Source organism: Meleagris gallopavo, chromosome 7 (genome assembly GCF_000146605.3).
Source record: "Meleagris gallopavo isolate NT-WF06-2002-E0010 breed Aviagen turkey brand Nicholas breeding stock chromosome 7, Turkey_5.1, whole genome shotgun sequence".
In the NCBI taxonomy this organism is placed as follows: Eukaryota; Metazoa; Chordata; class Aves; order Galliformes; family Phasianidae; genus Meleagris; species Meleagris gallopavo.
Genome location: NC_015017.2, coordinates 20,592,184 through 20,619,682, shown reverse-complemented (window position 1 = coordinate 20,619,682; position 27,499 = coordinate 20,592,184). Strand labels below are relative to the sequence as shown.

Sequence of the window (27,499 nt, the reverse complement as noted above, 5' to 3'; positions counted from 1 at the left end):
CTCCGCGCGCCGCGCCCGGAGGAGCGTTACACCCGCACATAGCGAAGTACCCGCCGCGCGCGGTAACGGGCGGATCGCGGTGGAAGCGCGGCGGAGCGGCACTGTGAGCTTTCGCCAATCCCCGCCGTGCTACACCGCGCGCGGCCGAGCGCTGCCCGCGCACGTTGCTGGGAGACGGCACAAAACGCCGGAGCTGAGATCAGAGCTCGAGAGAAGGGACGGCCCGCTACGCGCATGGACGGAGGGAACGGCGCTTCTCGCTGAAAGCAGGCGGATTGTGAAGAAAAGGAAGGGCTGTACAAGTTAAAGTCTGTTTCCAAGCTCCCCAGGTGCAGAACGGGTGCCGCAGCGTTTCGACTCAGCTCGCGGTGAGCACAGCTGTGGCACCGGCTCCAGCGACCGCACGCCGAGAACAGCTGGGCACGAGGGAACGGTTCTGGCCGTTACGTGTTAGAAATGGTGGAGCACGTTAAGTCCTTCCTTCTACCTCTGAAAGCTGAGGCTGGAGCTGCAGCAGGTACCTCATCTCTGGCACGCAGCAACCACCCACAGCTTAGTGCAGCTGCAAGGCCCAGCCACTCCAAAATTCGAGTGCTAGTAAAGGTTTTTAAATCTGTTACTTTCCCAAGTAAAGGCTGCAAGAAGAGGCATGCTTACTACTTTCAAGAACAGTACTTCAAACCCACATCCAGATCAGTCACTCTGCTCCCCTTCTAGCAAGTACCATCTCACACAGGCACCAAAACAGGAGTTTTAGCAGAGAAAACAAACCCACGCTTATTAAAATAACAGTCCAAAAAAGTCAATTTCTTTGCAAATTAATCAAGAGGTAAAACCACTGCAAAATCAGACCCACAGCTGTAAAGAGCCTGAGCTGACGCAGCAGTGATCCGACTGTAAGAAGTGGCACAGTCACAAGCAGACAAGTACTTCTTGATTGATTTTTTTTCCATTTTCCTGCTTATTGCATAGGGAAACACACCAACTGCTGAGTTGTTCATCACACACTTGCTAAGAACCAGCAGCCTACCCAAAGTGTTCCAAGACAATGCTTACAGGACAATTTCAACTTTCAACTCAAAAAAATACAAAGAACTCAAGTTATTTGGTAAATATAAGCACTGTTTAAAATGCAATGTTTGCAGAGCTGTTCACTCCTCCTCTAATGACTGTTAAGATAAAGGCTGAGGTTGTTAAACTGGAGTTTCCTGATTTATGAGCCTAAAAATTGCTGCAGATGCATTTAAGAATTGATTCAAGAAAGGGAACTAAATTATTTCTATTTTTCCTATAAGAAACTAGTTTATTTCATCTAATTATATTATTTTACTCAATTATATTTACTAGACCATCTTTCTAATATTGGTAAAAATCTGAAAAAAGAAGTAGGAAGGAGTTTCATCCCCCTCCCAAAAAAGGTTACCTATCCCTCTAGAAGATACTCCAGGCTTTCTTGTACCTGCAGGGTCAGGAGAGTAGAGGAAGCGGCACCTATGGCTCACGTTGCTATAGCTACAGGATGCCCAGATTACCAGCTTCAGTGAATGAATCAATAGAAACCACAGCTTTGCTCTCCTCTTTTATTCAACAAAGGCAAAGTGGAAGATGGGTTGCCAAGCAACATCATGCTAAAGACTGCAGCTCTTTGAAATGAGCATTACTGACTGCCCTCCATCCTCCCTCTCATCCTCCAGGAGTCTCTTCCATTCAAAGCCATTTATTAAGGGACTGAAAAGAAAAAACTACCAGGACATGAATTTTAAAATAAGAACTGTAGAAGCAGAAGGAAAGCTTGAATTAATGCTTAAAGTAAAAGAGAAATGAAATGATACAATTCCTTCTGCACTGAAAGAAGAAAAAAGGACGGACAGAAAAACTCAAACTGACTTATACAAACCAAAAGGGGATTGATAGACCATTTTCTTCTGGGAATATTTTATTAAAGCAAAATTTCCTCTAAAGAATTGCTTATAGCCACTGTTTCTTTAATTGAAATCTAATGACGTTCCTCAACTGCATGCTTATTTTAAAGACTTAACTCATAAAAAAAGCACATTAGTGGCTAGATGTGTTCAGGAAGCTTAAAAGGATTCCTGAAATCTTTTCTTTCATGCTAGAATCAACAAAAATCTCCACTATAAATTAGCAAGGAAAAGCCTTGCTAAGACTGATTTCTATCAACTAATTTCTGTATCATATCATCTTATGAGCCATCTTATGAAATGGTGATATGCATCTTATGCTCATAATAAAATAAAAGTAGGTGTAGATATGGATTAGTTTTACCTATTTTGAACATGACTTGCATATACCAGCATAAAAGCATCTATTTTTATTCTAAACTTGAGCTAAGTTATTCCAATGCTAGGGAGCAAGACATCAATCTCATACAGAAAAGGCTGTGGATAAAGAAATACTCTCTTATTAGAAACTGCCTTGAAAAGCCCTATGTACTTGATCTTTTACCAGTGGAAAAAAAATAAAATAAAAATCCAGCAACTTAAGGATTCATAATCTGATTCCCAGAGACCAGCTTCCTTGTAACTCCTCCCAGCCTCAGCATTCTTCAAATCCTTCCAAGTCTCTCATCTTACTCCCATACTGTCAGTTTCCCCCAATCACTTAAGTCTTTTTCTTCCTCTATTGTGCTCAATACAAAAAGGATATGTCTACAGCATAAATTTAAAGGTTATCTGTGGAAGGAGAAGCCACCTACTCAAGTCTTTTGTCAACTCTATCTTTCATACCAAACTTGTAGAAGTATTATACACCTGTTACCTGTTAATTTCCATTAATTTTAGTTTGGCTGACCAAAAGCTCAGAGCTTCCTTGAATGCAGGATCTAGAAATCTCCAGTAGGTAGCATCATTGCATTCAGGATACGTATTGATTTAGGAAACAAGGCAGTAAGTTACCCAAGACATTGCACCCAGTTACAGATAGGAAGATTACACACAATTTCAAACAGCATTTCACGTACATGAGTTGTACAACAATGAGTTGTCAATGTTAAGTTGTTCACAGCATGCTACCAATCCCTTACAGATCTGCAACCATGTTACATGCAAGATACAAGACTAAACACTCCAAATTAAACATGACAAATATTTATCTCCATGAAAACCTGTAATACACCACGAGTAGAAAAAAATACCATGTAAAAATCTGCATAACTGTTAAATATTTAATGAATATTTATATAAGATCTTAATTTTATGCATTAGTGCTTCATTAAAAATGAAAGTTTCATTGAGAATAATGCATGTGACTTCTTTAATCTTGGAAAAGTAGTGTATTTACAGCATATGTAAAAATAAAAACATAAGATCATGAATACATGAATAGATGGATTTCTTAAATCAAGATCCAGCATCTTAACAATAAACAAAGATATGCCTGTACTCGTTTGGACAGGCTGTTGAGCACTATTTCAAATGAACAAAAAAAAATACTGCATTATATTCCCTAAAACATATTGACAGTGCTGGGACACAGAATAGAAGAGTGTACTACCTCCTACATAGCATTTATCTGGAAAGAGACTGCTGTATGCATTTGTATTTAGAATTACTTTATTACTTTTCTTAAAAATACATAGTTGTATAGAATACTTGCTATATACATTGCGGACTACACATGTAACTTTGAAAAGTAGATTGAAGATATACCTCCAGTAAGTAAGTCACTAGAATCCAAGTGTTTATCTGAAATGCACTTGGGCAGTATTCTATAGAGATGCTCGTGGTCTTTATCTTTGTTATTTTTTTATTTCTGGATGATATTTTACGTACCATACACGCAAGCAATATTTTCTGCAGAATAGCTACAATTCCTTCCAGGGCTGCAGACTTTTCTTGAAAATAATCCAGACTTTTAATTCAATGCAAATTAATCATATTCACCATACATTCGTGCTGACATTGTCACTGCAATAGCTTCTGAAGGCACCTTATACTAATAAGTCAATCAGTTTCAAAAAAAAAAAGTTATGTTCTTAATGATGCACGGGCCTTGTCAAGTATTTCCTTCCTGATCTTTGGATAGTTTGGATGTGCTTCAAGGACCTGTCAAAAGACAAAAAAAAAAACAACCCTCCACAGTACAGAGTTCTGCGTCTAAAAGGAAAGAATATTTGGGTGGCTATTGCCTCATTGATGAGCTTACATATTCTACAATTTTGAATACTGTGATAAGTTCCTTGTAAGAATGCAGAAATATCTGTAAAGCTGGTATCAACTTTAGACGTTGCTTCCCCTTCCCACCACCTTGTAATTGGCAAAACTGCAAGGGTCAAGGGCTAAAGCTTCTAGGTGGTTTGAGATGCATGCATTCAGAATAGCCGCCTCCAAAGACATTCCCAAGGTTTCAAGTATACTTTCTCTGCAACAATAAACTGCTCTGATGTCTTCAGTACTTCAGGCTCTTTCTTACTATCCCCTATCTTCTTGCCCTGCAATTCCTTCCTCTTCCATTCAATTTAACCTTTCCAATACTCTTAAATTTCCCTCCAAAATCAGCAAATTTAATGATTAATATATCATTATGTCCCCTCTGGCTCTAGAATTGTAGCTCTATAATTTGACATCTGTTCTAGATATATTTATACCACACAGGCAGAAGTATTTTCTAACAGTTCTTCCAATACAAGCATTTTATTATTGTCTTCAGCTACAGCTCTGTGTGGATTTACCAAGCAGCAACCACAGAAAGAAGGCACTGCCACTTGAATATACTTTCAAATATGGCAGCCAACCACTTCATCTCTTATTTACCAGATGGACAGAAAGCTCAGGATAAAGCAAATTAAATATCCTGTACACAGTCAAACTTAATAACAGAAAGATAACTGATATAACAGAAGAAGGATCATTACGTAAAACAAAAGTTATTACAGTAGAGAGAGCATTAAGTACAAATTGTACCTTATGACAAATAGTAATTGCATCAACATATCTCTTTCCTTTCAGGTAATTGAAAGCCAACTTGTATCCTGTAAGTAAAAAGAGGGGGAAAAGAAGGTGACAGTTTCAATATCTGTATTAAATAAGTAAAATATCACATTTAAGTTCATTTTAGTCAACATAGGTTTCTATGGCTAATATATTTGTTTTCTGGTTTTCCCTTATCTAAGCCTGTAAAAATCACTATTAAAAGTCACTTTAAGTAGCATGTGAATGTCCTTTACACACTGATAGATAGCTGCATTGGAATCAAAAGGAGACATTCTGGAGAGCAAGTTTTTCTCCAGGGAACACATAATGGCTGTCCTTTTCTAATGAATGTGGCACCCTACAGAGCTTCTCATCATCAGAGTTTCTGATCTACAATACATTATTCTTTTATAAAGAAAATAAACGATTACATTATTAAAGGACAAAAAAAAGTCACAGATGTAGAAACGAACCAAGGAATTAAAATGCTTTTCTGTTCCACAGTGACCAGACCACTAATAACAATCTGTCACGTGGAATAGTTAGGCCCTGCAGAACACATCAAGACTGATGTTTTGAAAGGTAAAAAGTATAGCTCAAATATATCAGCCTGGACAGAGAAGTCTCAGTCGAGGGTATACCGAGGCACCCCTGCCCATGGCCAGGGGACTGTAACTGGATGGTCTTTAAGGTCCTTCCCAACCCAAACCATTCTGTGATTCTATGATCAATAAAACACTAATCCACAGATCACAAAGAATAAAATCATGAACCAAATCATTGCAGCCTTCAAGTGTTACAGTTAGAGAAAGAAAACATCGCAGTTCATAACCATAACAGCTACAGAACTGTCTAAAAAATAAACAAAAAACCAAAAAACCACCAAACCCACAAAAAACAATACTGGTTTTCCAGATGACACCACAGGCCATCTCTCCAAGGCCGGGGAAAAAAGGCACTACAGATTAGAAGCAGCATGCATTTCTGAGGGGCCAGAAGATAGTCCAAAACTGGGAATAAAACTTATGTAAATCACCAGCCTCAGGACCTAGAGACAAGACTAAGTGTTGAGTAAGAAAGGACATTTTAACCTAAATTTTATAAAGGGTTTCCTACTTCAAGTAGTCTACAAATGTAACAGTCCAGCTTAGGCTACAATTAACCACCCGAACTGGAAATTGAATACTATCAAGTTTTCAGTTAGCCATTAATTTTAAAGCAAATATTTAAACAATTAAAAAAAAAATACTTCAAATTTGTCTGATTACCAATACATAATAATGAAGTATTCAGTAGATGCTGCATTACTATACAAATATTACTGAACACCATACTTCAAGACAGCATATAAGAGCAAACTAAAATAGCTGTAGATCTGACCTTGCACTAAAAAGAGTAAGCTGAAATTTCTTAGTTAACATACAACAGCTATCTTCTGCCATGAGAGCTTTCCAAATGACTTCAGTAGATCCTTAGACAGCTGTGGCTCTAATGTGAAGAAAAACCAGCATTATTCTCACTATGGAAAGAAAAATATAGTCTTTCCAGCAAAGGGTTTATTCATTCCTACTGTAGTGCTTTGTATATATACACATTATACAAACATGCCTATTGTTGGATTTGATTGATTTCCATATCTCCACGCCATCTCATAATTTATTGCTGCATCCTTGTATGCTTGTTCCTTTTCCATTATGTATCCCATGTATTCATAAGCCTTGCAACAGGACTGCAAAAAATAATTCATACAAGACTTTATTTAGGTATCAACATCTAATTGCTTGAATACTTCAAATCTCTACAACTAGAAAACTTAAGTGATACTTGCACTACTTTTGATGACAAGATAGTCTTGATTTGAAATCATTTACAAAAAGTCTTGCAGTGACTTCATAAGTCATCTCAAGTCAAGTACAGAGTTCATCACTGGACACTACAATTACTCCAAAAATGTTCAGTGCCTCCAGAAGCCCTGCAGATACTTCTGAATTAATAATCCTATGGAACGCATTTCAAGTCCAGCCAGGAACTGCTATATCTTCAACAAATAGTCTTACTTTTTCTTCACTAAATATTTCCATAGCTTTAATTTTGAAAACTCTCATACATTGCAGCTTGCCATTTAAAACAAAAGGCATTCAAAAGTATCCTGAAGAAAACACCAAATATCAAGCATTTCATTTTATGTAATTTCAAGTGGGAACTTAAAAGGAACCAAGAAACAAGTCCCAGAAATACTAGATGAAAATAATAGTTGTGGTTATTATCACACAAACATATGCATCAATCTAACTCTGCAGTAAAAATTAGTAGAAAAGATTTAATAATTTTTACAATAATTTAATAAATGAAGCAGAAAAAATTGTGAAAATAAACAGAAGTCCAAACTACCATATGGCCTTACTGTAAACAGCTTATATTATCATGTCAACAATAGTTAGAATACTTCAGTAGAAAAATTTAAACTTTTATGAATATATGCACCCTGTTTACAAAGGCAGAGCAAGGATGAAAAGCTTTTAAATCACAGCATACTGGGACAAACAGCAGAGGAATGCTCTGGGACAAGGATAAAAATATACTTTCTCTCATTTGTGATTAAAAAAATATATAAAATCTAGAGAAGAAATTGGTAAGAAACTCCAATTTAGCAAAAAGTGCTGAAAAACTCATTATTATTAGATTATTAACCTAACACTTTCAGATTGAAAGAAAACCTTATTTCAAGATACTAGACTTCTGAAGTTTTCATTCAATGTGTTTACTTACATTGTACATATATACCCACAACAGTAATTACTGATTGCTAAAAACAATCCTAAAAATAATAAATCAATCTCAATAATGAGTTTTCTCAATCTAATGTATATGCCAACTTGCAGGATAGCATGGAAAGATCTAAAACAGTCAGCATCTATTTGTATGGTACATCCCCTGCTTGCCTTCTTTACATACAGGTTAGAGAAAAGTCAGCTTTACTCTGCTGTTTTGGTAAGGAGCTTCAGATTTCTAAATTGCTAACTTTTCCCCTATAATGGCATTTCAAGCCTTTTAAAAGAAAAGAAGCAATTTGGTAGGCTAATATAGGCTATGTTTTTAGAGCTGCTGGGGAATTTCCACAACATGTAACTTGTGGCACAACCATGCTCAAAAGACCACCTATTTAAAGATGTGTCAAATTTAGGGAAATGAGTCATATTTACTCTGACACGGTATGAATTATGCCACTTCCACTGGCTGTCCAGACAAGTGGATAAATGTCCTTCATGGTAGAATTTTTTCTTAACTAAATTATAGCTCATTTTCTACAGAAATAAAACAGGAAGTATTCAATTTCAAGAGCCGTATCTGCAGATGTACATGATACAAGTACACTAAGACCTGCTGTAGCTATCTATTCCTTAATTTCAAACAAAGAAATAAGAAGAGTGTAAGTTTGAAAAAGGGAAGCTCTCAGGCAGGTTTCAGAAATGAGACTGAATTATATACCTTACCTCCTGTATTCATGAATCAAAGAAAAGAAACACATACAATCAAGCCCCTTCCTAAACCAAATCTGCAGAATATAAGCAGTATCCTGATCTTCTATAACATGTACTGTATTACCAAATGTGCCCCATATGAAAGAGAGTAAAAGGTAGAGACAGAACAATTTCATCAGCAAAAAAGGGCAGAACAAGAAGAAAAACCATCAGAGCTAAGGTCTGTGCCCGTGCCATGCCTGTTCCATGGTTCAGATGAGAAATAAACACTTACATGAATTGAAATAAAAAGGTTATTTATAATATGCAGTTACTTACCTTGTTATGCCGAAGGCATCGTTTTAATAATTCACCTGCTGTATCATATTTTGAAGACTGAATATATATGTCTGCAAGCAGAAGCCAACTCTTTTCAAACTCCTCTGCATCAATGGGATTCCAGTTCATTTTTGAAATCCGTTTTAAATGATTTCTAGCTCGTGGAGTCTGTTTCAAGATCATGTAGGCTGTAGCCATTCCCAGAAGTGCTGGTATGTGATCTTTCTGCAGAAAAAAGCATAGTAACTACTTGGTGATTTTCAATTTTTCACTTTTAAGAAACAATTTTTTTTTCTAAGTAATAAGATAAGGCATCAGGAAGTTCAATTGAAAGCTAAATTACAGGAACTAAAGATACAACATCCAATCTTAGAAATGTGTTTTCCATCTAGTGCAACAATTATTCTTATAATAGTAATCATAAGGTTAAATATTTAAGAGACTGAATACAGGTCTGAGCTCGAGACAACTGTACTCATGCTCAGGAAGCATCCACAGATATTTCTGCTTTACCTAGTGAACTAACTTTATCTTGACCTATGAGTTTCTGCTCTTTTATCCTACTGAATCTCTCCCTCAACCTGCCACAGAGGGTGATCAAGTGGCTGTGTGGTGCTTAGCTGCCTCCCAGGGTTAAAAAAAACAGCAACTGAAACATAAACAAACCCACAAACTCAAACCAAAAGCCAATACACCTTCAATAACAGACAACATCAGCGTACAGGTGAGGTCTCAGTTTTCAATCCAATGCAAGATTTCTTAAATATGTTATTTCAGTGCAAGCTTCTTTGCACATTTCATATAAAATACTCTAATTAGTTCACATAATACCTAATATGACCTACAAGACTAATTAAATAATCCTAGTAAGTGTAAAGGAAAAGACTATGGAAATGAGACAAGTTACTAACCTCAGCCACTACTATTTCAGTGAAAGTGTTCAGTGCTCGTTCGACGTTTGATTTTTGTTTGGTTGCCATGAGACAATAATTTTCCATGATTCGCAGCTGAATGTGACCCTGAATGGTCTGGGGCTTGAGTTCCTTCAGAAGATTTTCTGCTGTTCTTACAGCCAACTGCACAGACTCCTGCTTCTCTGTTGAATTACTGTTACCATAAACCATTTGTAAAAAAGAAATAAAATAAAAAAATAAAAATTTAAACATTTTAAGACCTTTTTATATAAAATCACATTTTTATACGTCAAAAAAATTACCAGTGCGTACAGGATCCATAATAACGTGATAAAGGCATGCATCTGTTATACAGGCATTCTACATTCTCTCTTGTAATAAATGGCAGTTCCAATCTGTCTACAACCTATCTTTTAACCAAAACTTCAAGTGCTAGGATTCCAGATAAAATCCTCTACACTTTCTGCTTAACAATGATTTATTTTTCAGTTCAGAACTATTCTTCATTTTGTAGGTAAAATATTCAAAGCATTAGGTGAGCCCAAAATTCTAGCAATTTACATGATCAAGAAATATCATTAAGAGGTAAAGGAGTGAGATAACAGAATAATCCAAGCAATATTTACTTCATTCACTTACCCTATGTCAGCATCCAGATTTTCAAAGACTTCACCACCTATAGTTTCGTTATCTGGGTTCAAACAAATTTCAATCATGTTGTAGACTGCATTCTGTCCCCAGTCATTGTCCTTTCGAGCTTTATTAAAATGGCGGAGTGCATCATTTGGTTCACCTGTATACCTACACAGATAATTAGACTACTCAAAGTTGGGCAAGTATAATTGGCTGCCTCAAGTTGCACCTAAAACCCAAGCATTTAAAAAACAGCTCACATATTTACACATACCGATAACACAGGCTTTGAGAAGCAAGTGTGCTACTGCAAGGAACGTGCTTTTGCAGATTAAAAAAATCTGGGAAATTCTAAAATTTCAAAGTAGTATTTTTACACCATTGAACCAGAAAGAATATCCTTTGTTACTAAACAGAAAATATGAAAGACGTATGAGAGATAAAACAGCTTTGCTTTGAAGAGTTCATTGCAAAGTATTACAGAAGAGACAAAGAAACCTTTCCTAAAATCCCATTAACTAAATAAAGCAAAGTACTGCTAGAATACTTAACACACCATAAGTAGCACCTACAAATGATAACAGATAAGAAAATTAATTTAACCATGCACTGCATCATATAAACCTTATTTCAATTGCAAGTACCAGAGATACAGTCCCTTGCAGTAGTGAAAGCCTGGTTCAAGCTTTGCTCTGGAAGAATATTTTTCAGCCATTAAAAGAAACCTTGGGACTTCTTCTAGTTTCCCAGCTCTTCTTAACAGATCAATTAATCGTGAGAGAGTGGCATAGTTATCTGAATAAATAAATCAACAGGACATCATCATTTTAGTTATTTGCACAGATTTAGAGATGAAGACCCTGCATTGTTTTTCACATACAAAAGTGATAGTGTAATATAAGTCATGTTATATAACAATGTCAGATAAAAGACAAAGTGATACCTCTGCAATTCTCCTAAATAGACCATACAAAGGTAAGCACAATTGTGCCTCACTTTCAAGAGCGCTCAAAAACATTTGCTGTACTCTTACAGCTCATTTCACACACAGACTCATAGAAAGCTTGACATTCATTAAAGTATTATTTAAATACATTTCTGTCTGGTGATAGCCTTTAATCATCTATAATTTTATTTGCCTAGAAATACATTTCCAGGCTTGTGTTTGTGCATTTGATAGCTTAAATACAAGAGAAAGTGCTTTACACTTACAAGTAAATAACACTATATTTGGCTGAAGTTAAACAGAATCACAGAATTGTAGGGGTTGGAAGGGACCTCTAGAGATCATCAAGACCAACCCCCTGCCAAAGCAGGTTCCCTACACCAGGTCGCACAGGTAGGCGTCCAGGCGAGACTTGGATATCTCCAGAGAAGGAGACTCCACAACCTCCCTGGGCAGCCTGTTCCAGTGCTCCGTCACCCTCACCGTAAAGAAGTTCTTACGCACATTTGTGTTAAACTTCCTATGCTGTAGCTTATGTCCGTTTCCCCTCGTCCTGTCTCCACGTACCACAGTGCACACTGCATTGCAGCAGTGTAAATTATTACATCTGAGAGAAGTTATTTGCAAATCTTTCCCAACAATAGCTTCATGTTCTTATAGACAGTGGTGGTCTTTGTTTATTTGCATTGTAACTAGCACATAACAAAGCATTTTTTAGCTATTTGTATGTCTCTCTCATTAGGCATCAGTACCAAAGAGTTAAAAATACCACTACTGAACATTCACCTGGCTTGCGTTCGAGGAGCTGCTGGAAATGAAAGACTGCTTGTTCATAGTCTTGCTTCCTGAACATAAGGTCAGCCATCATCTACAGCATTGACCAATTCAGAGAAAACAAAACAAAACCTTATAAACTATGTTTTAAAATTAACTTAAGTTCTTTAAACTAAGGGCAGAAAACACAGGTTTAAAGTGCTGCAGGAATTTGACAAAAAGTAAACAGCATTTTTCCCCACTAATCTCTGGAGAATAAACATCTTATACAGACACACAGAATAATAACGAGCAGATTCACTTCTCAGTTTTTCAAAAGAAAATAAAACATTGCAATGTACTTATCAAAGACATTTTGTTTTCACTTGAATACTTCTGTTTTTATTTCCCAGAAATGCATATTAAGCATATAGAAAAGCAAACTAACTCAAAGTTAAGAAAAAGAAACACATAGCTCACATCAGCAGAGAAAGTAAATCCAGCTCTTATTTCAGTTTCACTCCCCTAAGAGGCATTACTAAAGAGTAGATTTAACAAAAAGTAATTGGAATGTTATTATCCTAGTATAGTGCAAGACTGGGGGTAAATTCCAGATGTTATCTGATGTAACAGAATAACTTATTCCAATCTTAAAATCATTTTGCTCCTGAAGTATTAAAACAAAATTGCTCAGTCTTTTGAGTGGTCTTGTAAGCCAATAGGCACAAACCACACAGAGAGAATCTGTTGCAGTGACTTAAGAAGGTTAAGAAGGATTACAGTTAACTCTATACAGCTGACTCTACAAGGATGTAAAAACACCTTAAGCACACAATTCTTTCCTTCTGGAAGGTGGTATTATTTGGTTGGTTTGAATTGGGGGAGGAGGTTATATTTTTCCCCACTTTCTACAATGCTTGCTTAAGTATTAACGAGATAGAAAAGCAAAGTGACTTCTTTTCTGCTCATTAGATAACTGTTAATAGAACATAAAATTAAGTCACATCAGCCAATCTTACAACTATCACTTTTTCTCCACATGTGATATATTAAGCACACATTTTGTGTTGAGATAAAATGAAGATAAGGTTGCTAGAAATGTAACACTGAAGCAGTATCCACCATAAACAGAAAAAATATTTTGTTGCAATAGATTTGCTCACATTTCTGAAACGATTCTAAAAGTCGTATTTTATGAATTCATCACATTGCAGACACGCAAACTTCAAAAAAACTTCTAATACAAAATTAGTATAACAGTACATTACCATCGTTGCTGCTTCGTTATCTTGCTCATTCCTCAGTAACAAGGAACACTGATGCTGACAGGCGTCATTATCATCTTGTGCAAGATACAAACGTGCTAGTTCCAACATTGCCTGTATAATGAAGTATCTAATCTTTGAATTGTATACGGTTAAGGAAGGATAGTTCAGTTCTGTACGTATTTACCTCAGATTCCATATTCTGCTGTACAATTCTACTCTACAGATAGATCTTGCTGTTGTTTTCTTTAGACTCTCAATCAAACAATTTAGTTGATTTCAATTCCCCCAGCTACAAAAAAGGTAAAACTTTTCTTCTTTAGTGAGTTATTGCAGAACTGAAGACAGATGTTCAGACAGTATTGCTCCAAAGAATAAATAATTTTGGCAAGAATAATTCTCTTGGAAAAAAAATGTACATGCAAATAGTTACAAAGTCCCAACAAGCAAATATCTCATTAACATTCACTGATTAGCTGCACAGTATAAACAAATTCTAACAGAAACTGTTTTCTTGCTTGCATTTCCCTGCCTAACATATTAAGACTGTGTATGAATTCATTTATGAGAAACAACCACAGAACAAATATTAACAAACCAACATTTGCATAAGCATGCATCCTCAGGGCTCAATCACTCTAATGCTGAAACAGAAAGGCAACTGAGCAAGCAATGGAACGGATACAGAGTTAGCACATATGTGAGAATTTTAATTACGAGAACAGTGATTTGAAGAAAGTTTTTGTACAACAGTGGAAGACTGTGAAGCAGTATGCTAGTTAGGAAAATGCCTGCTTGGGGCATGTCAGAGAAGAACATCAATGGAACTGGTCATCTACCACAGTACTGTAAGCAGGAAACAAGTTTTTAAAAACCAGAAATTTGGTCTTAGATTGGCTAAAACATCATTGTATTCCATGCAGCTAGAAAGGAACATTAAAGCAAAAATCTGAAAGACACAGTGAAGGGAAAAGAGAAGCAGTACAATAATCACTGCTCAGCAATAGCAACACTGTTGAATAAAATCAGAATCTTACCAAGTAGGGATAGAACTATTAGGACACAGAAGCAGAGACAGAAATTGTGTGAACTGACTGAAGTCGCTAGGATTTCTTTCCAGATGACAGGCAACAAGCAAAGCTGGAGCAGCCTGCATTATTACTGTACCTTACTGTACCATTCTTTATACATCCTCAACTGTTGCATGATGACAGTCCTATCATATAGGCAAACTAACGGACTACTCAGTGAACACAGATCACCACTCAAATGAGGATTTTATGTAAATAGAATGAAATTGGCAGTATATATACAGCTATTTTATTTTAAGTGACAAAAAGGAGAAAGTTCAAGGCAGAAAAAACCAAATATGTACAGAGAGCCTTTGTGGTTTTCATCATAAAACAGAAAAAATTGCAAATACAGTTCTATGCTGTGGATAACTGGAAAAACGCATTGCTAAGGATCAAAAAGGAAGTGGAAAACAAATACAAAATTGTCAGAGGGAGAACTGACCTTTTTATCAGTTTCACAGTGAACAAGTGCTTCTTTGTAAAATTTAATTGCTTTTTCATAGTTTCGCTGAACTGTACAATGCTTTGCAATCTCAGCACAAATTTCAGCTGCTAACTGTTTCTGTGCAGGAACTGCATCTGGCTGTTCTGTCTGAGCCCGCTTAAGTACTCTGGCTTGTAATTCCCGAGCCTAACATGGAGAGAAGGATAAGAAAGGATCAGTCAACTTTTTTTCGAAGGAATCAATATTATATAGTTCATTTTACAACAACATGGCTACAATTTTTACAAATTTGTATGTGCACAATAAAATCTTCAACTAATAAAAAGAAGAGGGTAGAAAACCCAGGCAAAACAAAAAACCACTAACATCTTTCCAAGCTCCTGAGTTACCTTCCTTGTTCAAAACTCACGTTAAAAACACACTGGAAAGCAGCCTAGCATTTAACACTTCAAGAAGATGGGGTCCCAACGTGCTTCTGTACTGCATGTCAATCTAATACTGTAAGGTCTATACTTTGTAGACTTTAAATAGGCTAAAATTAAGCATACAAACAAAACTTCAAAAGCTAAAAGTCAAAGTCTACATACTTAACTCCTTTATTGCCAAAATGCAAACAACTACCACATTTTACTTTAAGCTTCTCCATTTAGAGAGTGATTAAGAGAAGACAGAACCACAGAGCTAGAGACCTCTGCTGAAGGCAGATGCCGCAAAAGATCAAAACGACAGCTAAGGAAATAGCTGTGCCCAATTCTTATTAAAAGAAAATTGATCAAGTATAAACTTGAATTTTATTTAATTCCTATATAAAGGATTCCCTTCCTTCTGCTCAAGCTGAAATTGAGTCTTAAAAGAGCTGCTTCACTCATTTGGAAAGGAGTAAGTTGAAGAGCTGTGTTGAACTGTCAACTGAAGTTGGCAAGCTGTAGCTGTACTGAAACACTTCTTCACCCTACTATTCTGCCCAGCAGGGAAGGAGAACAAACAAACAGCAAAATCCACAGGGAATTCCTAACGTCACTCTGGAAAAGCAAGGGAAGAAAGCTTTTTGTCAAAAGGTAATACCATGAGTGAGCAGCTAGTCCTACTGAGACTGAAGCTGTAATGGAAGAGAAGGATCCAATCTCTTACTCAAGATCTATGCTGAGAAAGCATCTTCTAAATGGATTATGTTGTCTGTATCTTCCAAATTTGCTCTTTCAAGACTCACTGAATGATAACATTAAACTCCAGAATTAACAGTTTACTGTTGCTATTTAAAAATAATACAGTCAAGCTTACAAAAAAAATGAGATGTAGTCATTGAAAGCTACCCTTGTTTGTTCGACGAATAGCACTCAGTGCTCAGCAAGGATACGTACTAGACACTTTTTCAACTACTCTGCTAAAACTGATCCACACACAAATGAATACATAGTATGAATGCAGCCTTCCAGTAGTATCCAGAATCCTGATCTAAAATTCAAATGACAGTGCACAAAAAAGCTTAGATTTATCTTAATGTTTCACACCAATCACTGGTGGTTTATCACTACCATGTATGCTTTTTTCTTATTCACAAAAATATTATGATTAGAAACCAGGATACAGGATAAAAGCAAAACAAGGAATAAAAATGAAAATGTTGCAAGTTTCCACAGGGTTTCTTTTTGTCTTCCCTTTACCTGCTGTAATGAAGCGATAGCTTCATCAATCTTCTCCATTTTGCTGTAAATTTTTGCTAACAGAACCTGGTAACGTCCATCTTCCATCAGAGAAGACAGTTCATTAACTATAAGAAATACATAAACAAACATGATTCTTTTAAGAATTGATTCTGGGAAGTCAAAATTCTCTACATATTCCAGGCAATACCTTAAGTGAGAAGTTCACAGCTTGACTCTATTTATTTAGGAATGTGATGGGACAGTCCCTCTGTGTGCAGAGTTAGCAGGCAATGGAAGGAGTAATCATCATTATATATAGAGTGAGATTTAAGGCAAAGATGTGAAAAGAATACAAACTACCTGCCTGTCCATTTGCATTTTCAGAAATGTAAGTAACTTCAGTAAGACTCCAAAAACAGCCATTCTTTATATTTGTTACAGAAAACTTCCTTAAAGGCAATGAAAAACACCCGGATTGATTCAGTGTCACCATACCAAAAAAGCACAGGATTGCTTTGTGAAATTTCCACTCAGACCTCAAAGTAGCTTTCTTTTGCTAGACTAACACAGACGTGAATATAAATTGTTATTTTAACCAAATGCATTAGTATCTGCTGAAAAAGCAGTAAGCTAATACTGAGTAATGGTCAAAAATACTTATGCATAAGGTAGTATTTACATACTACAAGTTCTCCTGTTCGTATTCATTTTAATCTCTTGAGAAAGTGTGTCTTGGGCACAGTTACATACTATAAAACTTTTCTTTTTTTTTTTTTTATATAAATGTATTGAACTATATAAGTAAATTGTCTCCAAAGTGCTGTAATTGTGACAGACTATTCTAAGTCAGTTTGCAACTTGTTCTAGCCCTTACATAAGATTGTTGCCTCCATAACACTCCCTACATTTCATTTCTCTTCGACATCTTTGGATTTTTTATTTTAGCATTTCTAAACATAGATACTGAACTATTCAATACTTTGCCCAATGGAAAAAGAATTCATTAGCTGATGAAATACTACTTTTTTTTCTTGTGGAGCACTTATATCAAAGATATAAAAAAAAAACACACACAGTTGTTGCTTCACTGTAAGATGGAAAAAAGATTTTAACGTCTATGGAGCAAACTCTACTTAGTGCTAATTTAATCTTTCTGCACTAAAAGATTAAGTTCTCTTGAGCAAGATTATCAAGTTAGCTGGATCTCTAAATGTCAAGAACAAAATGAGAAACCAATGTTTTTTTCTTTTTTAATTATTATTATTTTTTAAGAGAACAAAGTTAAATAGAGGATCAGCATTTCCCTGCACATTCTGAAAAAAAGGAGTTAACTTTGTGAGTACACATTCCTAACGCATAGAAAGGAATTTGCAACTTTGGTTTCTTTGCAGTGAAAGACACCTGGTAGCATCTTCCTCTTAAAGAACTATTCTCTTAAGAGCAGGAATGACTCACCTTACATGTGATCAATTCAGATCAGAACTTCTGCTAGCAAAGAAGAGCAAAAAAACTTGCCTACATAGGGGCCTGAAGTTGCATTTACTTGATGTGATATTTCAAGTTTAAAAATCCTGGCAAGCATTTTAGTAAAATTGAAGTTTATTTTTGAGTATTTTTCATCTATCGCTTTGTAGTTCCCTGTGCTACATAGTTAAAAAATAATAAATGCTGATCTGGACTTTGATTATTGTCTACAGCCACAAACAAGTAATGCACATTATGCTCCAAATTAATGACAGTCATACCATACTCGTGATCTAAAGCTTGCTGAAGTGCTACTTCTGCCTTTTCATACTGCTTTAGTTTCATTAAAAGTTCAGCCAAGTCATAGCAAAGAAAACTCTGCTGACCACTTTTCAGGGCAGCCTCGTAGTAACTGATTGCCTAGAAGAAATACAAAAATCTGGTTATTAAAGAAAACTTACTGAAAACAATTTTACTACTTCTATTTTTAATGGTGTCTCCTGCTTAGAGCTTTCTCTACTTCCTTCTGTAACCAAATCATTTTCTAGTAATCACTGTATTAATAGGATGTCCTGTAATTGCAGTTTTGGACTTCCCAAGATTTAGAGCCAAATTAAAGAAATAGAATAATTAGTGCCACATTTTGGTGATTACGCAAGTTAACGCTTATTATCTTCAGCTGGTTCACTGTCAATTAAACTGCATTTTCATTAGCTGCTAAAGCTGTGTAATTCAGCTTTAAAATCAGTTTTAAAATCTTTAAAAAACAGTCAGATCAAAATTATAAATTTCTGTTTTACTATACAAAAGGAGAAACAATTTCCCTAAAGTCTATCTGAAAAACACGATTACAAGACATCCTGAGAAGTTTAAAAATATGTAAGACCTCACAAGTTTTCCCCAAATATTTTCTTATTTTTCTCCAATATTAAGAAGCTAAAGCCTTCATTACCTTGTCCTATACAGTGCTAAGGATATGAGATGTATCACAACTACGTTAATGGATAAGTACTTAACTATTGTTTTGAGTGCAGGTCCAAACACATACCAATTTTAAGTCATCAAAACCACAATTCATTAGGTTTATATCCACCAATATGCAACTATGACTTTGGGCAGTTGTGTATTACATAGCATATTTACTTTCAGGACGTTAAGTCTTTTTACTGCTATAAAATTAAACACTTCTTACTCAACGTACAAAACTAAACAAGTATTTATGGAATACCTTTGAATAGTTATGTGTTTTGATTAAGGCTTTTCCAATTTTACTTGCTAAAGCTGGATCTTTTGGATTTTTCTTCAAAGCCTGCTCATAGACTTCGACGGCTTCATCAGGCTTCAACAGTGAAGATAAAAACACAGAAGTCAAGGATTACGACAACAAATGTGTGTGAAAAATAAAAATCTGGTAGTACTTCCTAGAGCAAGTGCCAGTACTACTGGTTCACAAAATACAGAACTTCTGAGAGAAAAATGACCATTCTGAAAGTGTGCAGCCCATTTAAATACATGTTTTCATGTTAAAACAAAATACAGGAAGAACATGATTAACAAAGGAGTTTGAATTCACTTCAGATTACTTTCCCTCTGAAAATTTCTCTACCACTGCACATCTCACTAGTTAATACAAATATAAAGCACACGTGAAATTAGTGTCAAGGAAGATTCAGTTTCTTTCCTCCAGTTCTGTAAGAGCAGATGAGGAAATTATATTTTGCTTTGTACTTCTTCATTAAAGAGAAGACAATTGTTAATCACCTACAGTTCCCCAAAATATTTATCTAATTAGTTGCATGTTCTAACCCAATCAACTCTCCCAAAAATATGAATTTAAGTGTGTATATTTCAAGTTTCTACATTCACCCAAAACAGTGCATCTTCTACAAACACTGAGCAAGATTTCCAGCCCATCAAGTAACCAAAAACTTTCTAGCATAAATATTGAAATCCAATAGTTCATGATTTTTAAATAAAACTTTCAGTAGCGGAACACAATTATACTTTATTCTAAGCTTAAAAACTACTCCAAAACATCTCTAGCTACTTTCTTTTCAAGTTTTTGTCTGAATGTTCTTCAAGAGGAAATGCTCTCCTTCAGTTTTTCTCCCAGAATTATCAGAAGGCGCTTTCAACAGCTTTTAATCTGAACTTAATAGTTGGTTATTTCATTTTTTAACATCCATAAGAGCTTTATTTCCAAACTACCTATTATTAAGAGTCATCATGCCACCTTCTCTCAACTTGCCAAAGCAAAGGAATGACTTAGTCACTTACTCATTTCTAGCAAGCACTTACCTCTTGAATATTCATATATGCATCACCAAGAAGAAGAAATGTATGAGCACTTGGCAGTTTTTCTACCAGGTCTCTGGAAGCAGAGGACAGAACCACGTTCAGTATTTAACACGTCAATATTGGTATCTAAACAAGTAGGGTGTGATAACATTATCCTCTAGTGATGTTAATTATTATTTCTTAAAATAAAAAGTCTGAAATCTTTCCAAAATAAGAATTCCTGTTACAGTTTTAAATGTTAGAACACTTGAGTTCATCATATCACTAAATTTTCCGACTTGTTTTATCAAAAAGAAAAAAGAAGCTCAAGATGCTACCATTTAACGTCTTGGGAAGTAGTACACATACACATCACAAATTTATACCTGTAGCAGGCAGCATATAACTTCTTATCTCTCCTGCACTGAAGATAGATGTCTGCCATCTTCAGCTTAGCTTGTACAAAGTAAGGCTGTTCAGGTGTAATATTTCGGAGCACAGTCAAGGCTTGTTCAACATCTCCTTGAGCAATTGCCAGATCTGCATTTGCAATCATGACCCTTAATTCCTCAGGAGTTCCAGAAAATTCATCAATGGCATCTTGCAGTACTACAGCGGCCTCATGCTGCAGTTAAAAAAACAAAAGGATTAACACAGTTTTTGCTATTGAACAGACAAAAAGGAAGTCATCATAAGGAAATCTATATCTGAGACCATTACACAAAAATAAAGCAAAACAAAAAAAGCAGCAAAACCAAGCCACAGTATTCATTTCTTTTGCTGAAGCATTTAAAATGTTATTTTCCTCTTCACTTACGTTGCATGTATACAAGAAAATGATCAAAAATCAACTGCACAACACCATGCTCTAAACAGCTCTATTTAGAAAAGGATGACCTCTGACCGTCCAACTACCATGTTGTGTGTACATTATACCCTTGGACTCTGCATACGCCTTAAGACATATTAAGATTCAGTTGAGAGTAAGGATACTAACACACAAAAGTAAGGATACAATCAAAAAATATTTCTAGTAGCATTCTTACAACAAAATATTAATCTACATGCCTGAGAGTGAACACCAACAGTATGTGCTCCACAAAATTAAAGTTTTGCATGAAAATTTTGAGTCGGTTTAGCACATGCAAATACACACTTCTTCTTGTAAAGTTTGACATATCAGATGTCAAGTTAGATATCACATCTTCAAAACGTCACACATCTTGTTGGCAGAAAATTGATGGTTTTAGATTCTAAGCTAATGAGAATTAGACAATTCTGTTAACAGATAGAAGAAATTGTTTCGGGGTATGTTTGCGATCTTACCGGTTCTCCATTCAAACAATGAGCCTCTACTAGTTCTAGAAAGACAGCCACACGATCACTTGTATCAACTTCAATTCTTTTCCCTTTCGCCTTTGAGGAAGCTGTATGTTTTCTCATTCCAGGCAAATTCCTTGCCATCTGTAAGGTCTTGATAGCTTCTGATAATTCACCCATCTTCTTCAGGGTTTGAGCCTTAATTAAGTGATAAACTGGATGTTCTCTCACCTAAAGGAAAAAATATATTTATATACATATACACATACATATACATCTATATATGTAAAATATATTGCACGTACACACAAAGAGAAAGAAGGAATTTCCAGATTTCCCCTCATGCATAGTATTCCATCTCCCTGAAAGATTCTTTTTTCCCCAGCATTGACCTCAGTTCCTGTTTCCCTCTAAATACAGCTATTCAAGTTGCATTTATGTAAATATTAATTTTCTGGGAGTCTGAAAATAGCAATTAGTTTTTGTTTTATAATCATGAACTTATTTCATTATATCAGACTTTGAAACAGAATTATTTTAAACTAGACTGAATTTTAATGGATTTTTATCATCTCTCACATTAAAGTACATTTGTTTCATTAGGCTACCAATTAAAAATGGTATAAAATTATTTTGTGGCTTAAGTCCTGTCTGCCATTTTCACACCTTCTCAAAACAGACCTAACGAGAAAAGGAGATCTAAATAAGGGAAACACAATTTTGCATAAAGTTGCAAGCATCTTGGTACCTCCTGATTAGTTTGTTAACCTTATGCTTTTTTGCATCATTTGGTAGAAGGAATCAAAATGAGAGAACACTTGCAAGGAAGTGCTTGATTGTCCCACTATTCAGCCACGCACTGCCAAGAGACTTAGAACAACTCAGACCTAAGGAATGACTTAGAACAACTCAGACCTAAGGAATGACTTAGAACAACTCAGACCCAAGGAATGCTGTACCATGTACTCTCATCAATATTAATCAGAAAATTCCTCTGCTGTAAACAAATAAAACAAGTCAACATAGCATATCTTCAAACTCGTAACATTTATGATGCTAAAACGTGAATTTTCTTTTCTAAACTCCTCATGCATCTTTGTTATCTTCAATAGTAATTGTGCATCTGTGTAAGAAGTACAAAGACACTGGATCCTTTTCAAGTTCCTCTGTGTTGGCCTTTAAAGTCAACTGTGAACTCTGTCTGCAATCAACAACTCCGTTTATACAACTTTGTTTTTGTTGTTTTTAATACTTATGTAAGAACTGGAGAAAAAGCCATCCCTTCCTTTGTATTTTCACACAATTTCAGTATTTGCAATAATGGATTAGTTCTGCCCTTTGAATCTTACTAGTTAAAAAATTTGTTATTTATTTGATAAGTATTCAGATACCACATTCACATTAGCATTTAGATATAGAGCTTGTAGTGGAAGAGTCAAAAATCTCATTTTAAAGACCATTATATTAAAAAACATACAGAAAACCTTAGATGATTGACTGAATAAAGTGGTTTGATTCTTTTGTCCAACTCACCTCAAAATTGTAGCTCAGGCAGAGTTCCAGGGATTGAGAACACAGTTTAGTGTTGTTCTGAGCCAAATAGACCTGGGCCATCAGTAAGTGTGCATCTGCATAAGAAGGATCCCTTTCCAGACAGTAATGAAGATTAGTATGGGCTGCCTCAATATCCCCTAGGAAGTCAAAAAAGAGGAAGTGAAAAAGTAGTTGATAAGAAACACAGGTTAAACAGAACATTAATTCATTATTTACTAATTTGATTATTTTATTTATTTTTTAATAACTATTAGCATTGAATGAACAAAGTCATGCATGAAGGACTACTATTTTTTTTATTTATTTATTGCAGCTCTGAACAAAAAAATCAAAACCAGGTTAAAGTTAAGACTTTTTCCCACTGTCCCATCTTCAAATCATTTGATAACTGGCCTCTTTGGGAAAGCAAAAGATGCAGCATCACATTAATGTGTTCATAGAACTAAAATACGTTCACGTAAATCACAGAAGTAGTGCAGGTATTCTTCACTTAGCTATGAAGTGCAACACAGTGGACAAGAAATACTTTACAACTGAAGAGCAAAATCAGAGAAACTAGAGAGGTAGATAGCTAACCATTCATACAAGTATTACCTGATAAATATTTCACCTTTGCAATTAAAAAAACAGCTTGTTGAAGACCTGGCACAGTTTTTACCACAGTTTCAAGAACAGAAGCACAGTGCTTGAGAAGTGGTGAAGGAGACTGCCCAGGACTTGCAGGCTAGGAATAAACCAAAACAAAATTAAGAAAACCAAAAAACAACAGAACTAAACCTAACAAAACAAACAAACAAAACCTAGAATTAACATATCTGTTAGCAGGCTTTGGGCTTGAATTCCATTTCAAGTCTGAGTTTCACTTTAAACTATAATAACAATAGTAAAGCTGAAGAGATGAAAGTTGTTGTTGGAAAGAAATATAAGGGTACATTTTCCATTTAAAGTACAACTTGTTGATATCAGCAAGAACACAAAACTGCATCATGAATTCCAGGAAAAACAGACCCAGACCTGACGTAACTGAAGAGTTGTCCATAAACATTTGGCAACAAGTTCAGAATTACCATGCCAACTGATCCAACAAAATGGTAACATGAATCGAATTTCAAGAGAGTCAAAGCTGGAAGGAATGATCAGAGAGACGAGAAGTTCCTGGTGCTGTCTCCCCTATGCTCTTCTCATGCCACAGAGCTTACCCTCTCCTATTACCAAATTGAAAACAGCAGCCTGAAAATAACCACTTCCATTCAATCTTTCTCATCAACTGCTATACTGTATCACATTTTAGTTGTTCTTGATTATCAACAGTTTGTATCCAATGAAACAGTTACGTTGTATAACAAGAAAAAGACAACATAAAGATGCCTCTTTATGTTCATCCTAACACCCTAACATCCTTTCAGGACAGGTGCCCTCACAAAGCTACAATCTCTTTTTTGTAATAAAGGTATAATGAAACTTCAGGAAAGGTGTTGTCTTTCCCATTCTTCTACGGACAGTTGTTAAGACAACAGTTCAGTTTTCATTCCAAATTACAGAACCATCATTGTCATTATGTATCCTAAGGAAATGTTCAGACACTGTTTCATAGAATGACACTTATTTATCTCCATCTGTGCACAAAGTCACATGCAGTTGTTATATTTTTCTAGACTAACAAGCCACATCGCCTCAAAGACGGTGGGATAAGTTATGACAGTGGAACACTCACTGTTTTTGCTGTTTGGATTTTATAGCTTTACATAAATATTTATGGCAAGGTTCTACAATTTGACTAGGAATCTGCTAGAAACAATAAAGATCACTCCTCGCTATTTCAGAGGAATAATCTCTTTAAAGAAGACACTCTTTAGAGGTACTTTAAAAGTATTTCTTCAACTCTAGAGATGTCAGGTCCCTACTGTCCTACATGTCTTTGCTCCAAAACCAGAACAAGTTCAGTCACAGCAAGTTAGCCATCTAGAATTAAAAATTAGTAATATATCAATCAAGTAGTAGTCCAGATTTTTACCAATACACAAAAGAAGCTTAAAATGAAAAGATATCCTGAGCTGACAAAAATATTTCAGTACCAGAACAATTACAGTACAGTGAATAACCAAGTTTCTCATTAAGACTGTTCTAGTCACTGTATTCTTAGTTACTTGATCACAAGAGATTCTACAAAAAATAAAAATAAATAAATTCTGCACAAATACAGATGCAAGCCATGAAACTAATGTCGTAAGTAACACCTGTAATATCAGATATTACAGTACCTGCTGACTTTGCAAGAGAAGTATTCACACAGTTATTTTGATTAAATGATTATATAGTATCTTAAAAAGCAATTTTACCTCATAGAAATTCACATTTCAAGGGGAAAAGTTTTCTAAGCTTTTGCTTCATGACTGCCCGATCTCAAGAAAAAATTCCAAAATGGTTTGTTTTCAGAGAGGTGCAATATACAGTCGCTTACCTGTGCCGGGCAAAAACTAAGATATTCCCTAATAATTTCTAGCAAGAAATCGGGATTCAGTTTTTCAAAATACTCCACACCAAGAGGAAAACCATGCAAAGATGAGAAGTGGGTATCCAGAACATCATTCAGCAAGGCAATCACTTCTTCTTGTCTCTTTTGTTTTTTCATAGCAAGGACCACACGCAAGAAAGATAATTCCTACAGGATAGAGAAACAGAACATTTTAAATATTCCAGATACATCCACCTGTTATTTATACAAAATTAGTTAATCATTCGTGTTAGCCATTTCTTTTTTTGCGTAGAGATATGTAACACCTTAAGTATGTTCACTGCAAATGACACCAGTGATCACTGCATTCCTTCATTAATGCATTCTCTTAAGTTGTACAGGCAGCTCTAAGTTCTTCTGACCAAAAAATCCTGCAAAAATTAATACCCTTTCTAACATTTCAAACTCATTTTCAGAGACAATGCTTAGTAAGCACACAGTACAGTGTTGCTAAGCTATTAACTTACATCGATAGGGAATGAAAACTGAAATTTAGAATGCTCCACTTGAGTGACTGAAATGTGGAAGTAGCTAGCAGACCACTGCTTAGATAGCAAACAAAGTATTTCAATATACAAAGATGCCTCCTACCCCAGATTTTCCAATGGACTGCTGGATTTCATTAAGAAACTCCAACTGCTGCTCTGCATCTTCTAGCTGCCCTTGTATTAGCTGACAACGAATAATTCCTGTAACATATTAAAAGATTTTATTTCAGATTTGTCTTCTTAGTCAAACATATGCATTGTTTCCTAGAATTCTTCTCTCTTCAATGTCTTAATAAAATGGTGATAAGAGAAGAAAAAGAATAGTCCAACATCTATAGTAATGCAGATCTCACATACCTAGAAATACCAGAGATAGAAGACACATAACTAATATAAGCAATGTCAAAAAGTCACTTTGTGAAAATATCCAAATCCTAATACTACAAAGCTGAGCACAGTACATCTTCAGCTGGTTCTAGACTAACACAAATCAAGGCACCATAAATCTCCACTTCCAAATCCAACAATCAGGATAAGGTAACAAAAGAACAGCCCAGCCCACACCCAAACCAGATTTTTTTTATACCATTTGATTTTTCAGAGCAGAAAGCAGTGCTACAGATAAAAATGCAAAGACTGAAGCACATATGCCATATCTATTCTTCATTTCCTTGAGATCTTCCCTTTACCAAAAATAGATATTTCTTTCCCTCCCAAAGATCTTCCAATCCTTAAGCTGCAGTAATTATCAGAAGTCTTGCCTGATTATGTTTCATACATGTCTAAACTAGGCTGAAAACATGCACTTCAGTCTTCACTGTGGACACAGAAGACAGCTTGTTTTACCACCTACACTTCAATTTATTATTTCTGCAGTGCATAAGAGCTCTCTAACTTTGACAAATGTTAGTTAACTTTTTAATGTACTGAAATGACAATGTCTGCTCCCAAGAGTGTAAAATAAAAAACAGCCATTCAGATGACAGAAAACTGCAATTAAAATATAACTTCAGTGGTGATGTATGTTAAAAAATAATAATAATAAAAAAAAATAGTGTGTTTTGGATGCAGCCCAGGCAAGGAGAGGTCCGAAGAAACGTAATGCTTCATCTGCATACATGAGTCACAGAAAGAATGGCAGGGTTGTCTAGGGTAGACAAAAAATGTCTTTCTTTACCTCATAATCTCCTCCAGATAACTTTGCTTTAGCCAGGTCTGTGCACACCCAGCCAGCCAGAAGAATGCATCAAACTAAAAAACAGGCTCTAGTTTAAACAGAGGCACTGACGTGTGACGGTAAATCTGAGTTACCACAGATTGTATGGTAACTGATGGATGGTTTTCAAGGATAACAAAATAACTGTATGAGTATTTACAGCAGCTGAAACTCAGACCAACGCATCTGATAAAGCAACAGCCTTTTACCGTGGTCAAATAAGCAGTAATCATTGATTTGCTCCCTCCCTTCATTTGTG

At 35.6% G+C, this 27,499-nt stretch overlaps 1 protein-coding gene across 2 annotated transcripts in view; it reads right to left on the bottom strand.

Moving 5' to 3' along the window:
• Positions 1–3,808: 3,808 nt before the first annotated feature.
• Positions 3,809–27,499, bottom strand: part of TTC21B (tetratricopeptide repeat domain 21B) — a 31,635-nt gene continuing 7,944 nt past the window's right edge. The window contains exons 10-29 of one of the 2 annotated variants that reach the window (XM_010713689.3): positions 26,128–26,225; positions 25,483–25,683; positions 23,616–23,745; positions 23,001–23,158; positions 21,474–21,698; positions 20,534–20,772; positions 20,169–20,241; positions 19,099–19,209; positions 18,152–18,290; positions 16,425–16,531; positions 14,758–14,946; positions 13,246–13,356; positions 12,011–12,092; positions 10,923–11,073; positions 10,285–10,446; positions 9,643–9,838; positions 8,732–8,956; positions 6,540–6,660; positions 4,923–4,990; positions 3,809–4,064 (exon numbers count right to left, since the gene is read on the bottom strand). In XM_010713689.3, the coding sequence (XP_010711991.2) occupies positions 3,987–4,064; positions 4,923–4,990; positions 6,540–6,660; positions 8,732–8,956; positions 9,643–9,838; positions 10,285–10,446; positions 10,923–11,073; positions 12,011–12,092; positions 13,246–13,356; positions 14,758–14,946; positions 16,425–16,531; positions 18,152–18,290; positions 19,099–19,209; positions 20,169–20,241; positions 20,534–20,772; positions 21,474–21,698; positions 23,001–23,158; positions 23,616–23,745; positions 25,483–25,683; positions 26,128–26,225 (2,864 nt within the window). In that variant the 3' untranslated portion in view covers positions 3,809–3,986. Of the gene's footprint in view, positions 4,065–4,922; positions 4,991–6,311; positions 6,420–6,539; positions 6,661–8,731; positions 8,957–9,642; positions 9,839–10,284; positions 10,447–10,922; positions 11,074–12,010; positions 12,093–13,245; positions 13,357–14,757; positions 14,947–16,424; positions 16,532–18,151; positions 18,291–19,098; positions 19,210–20,168; positions 20,242–20,533; positions 20,773–21,473; positions 21,699–23,000; positions 23,159–23,615; positions 23,746–25,482; positions 25,684–26,127; positions 26,226–27,499 lie in introns of those variants that run through there. The other variant, XM_019617147.1, reaches the window with a different exon arrangement.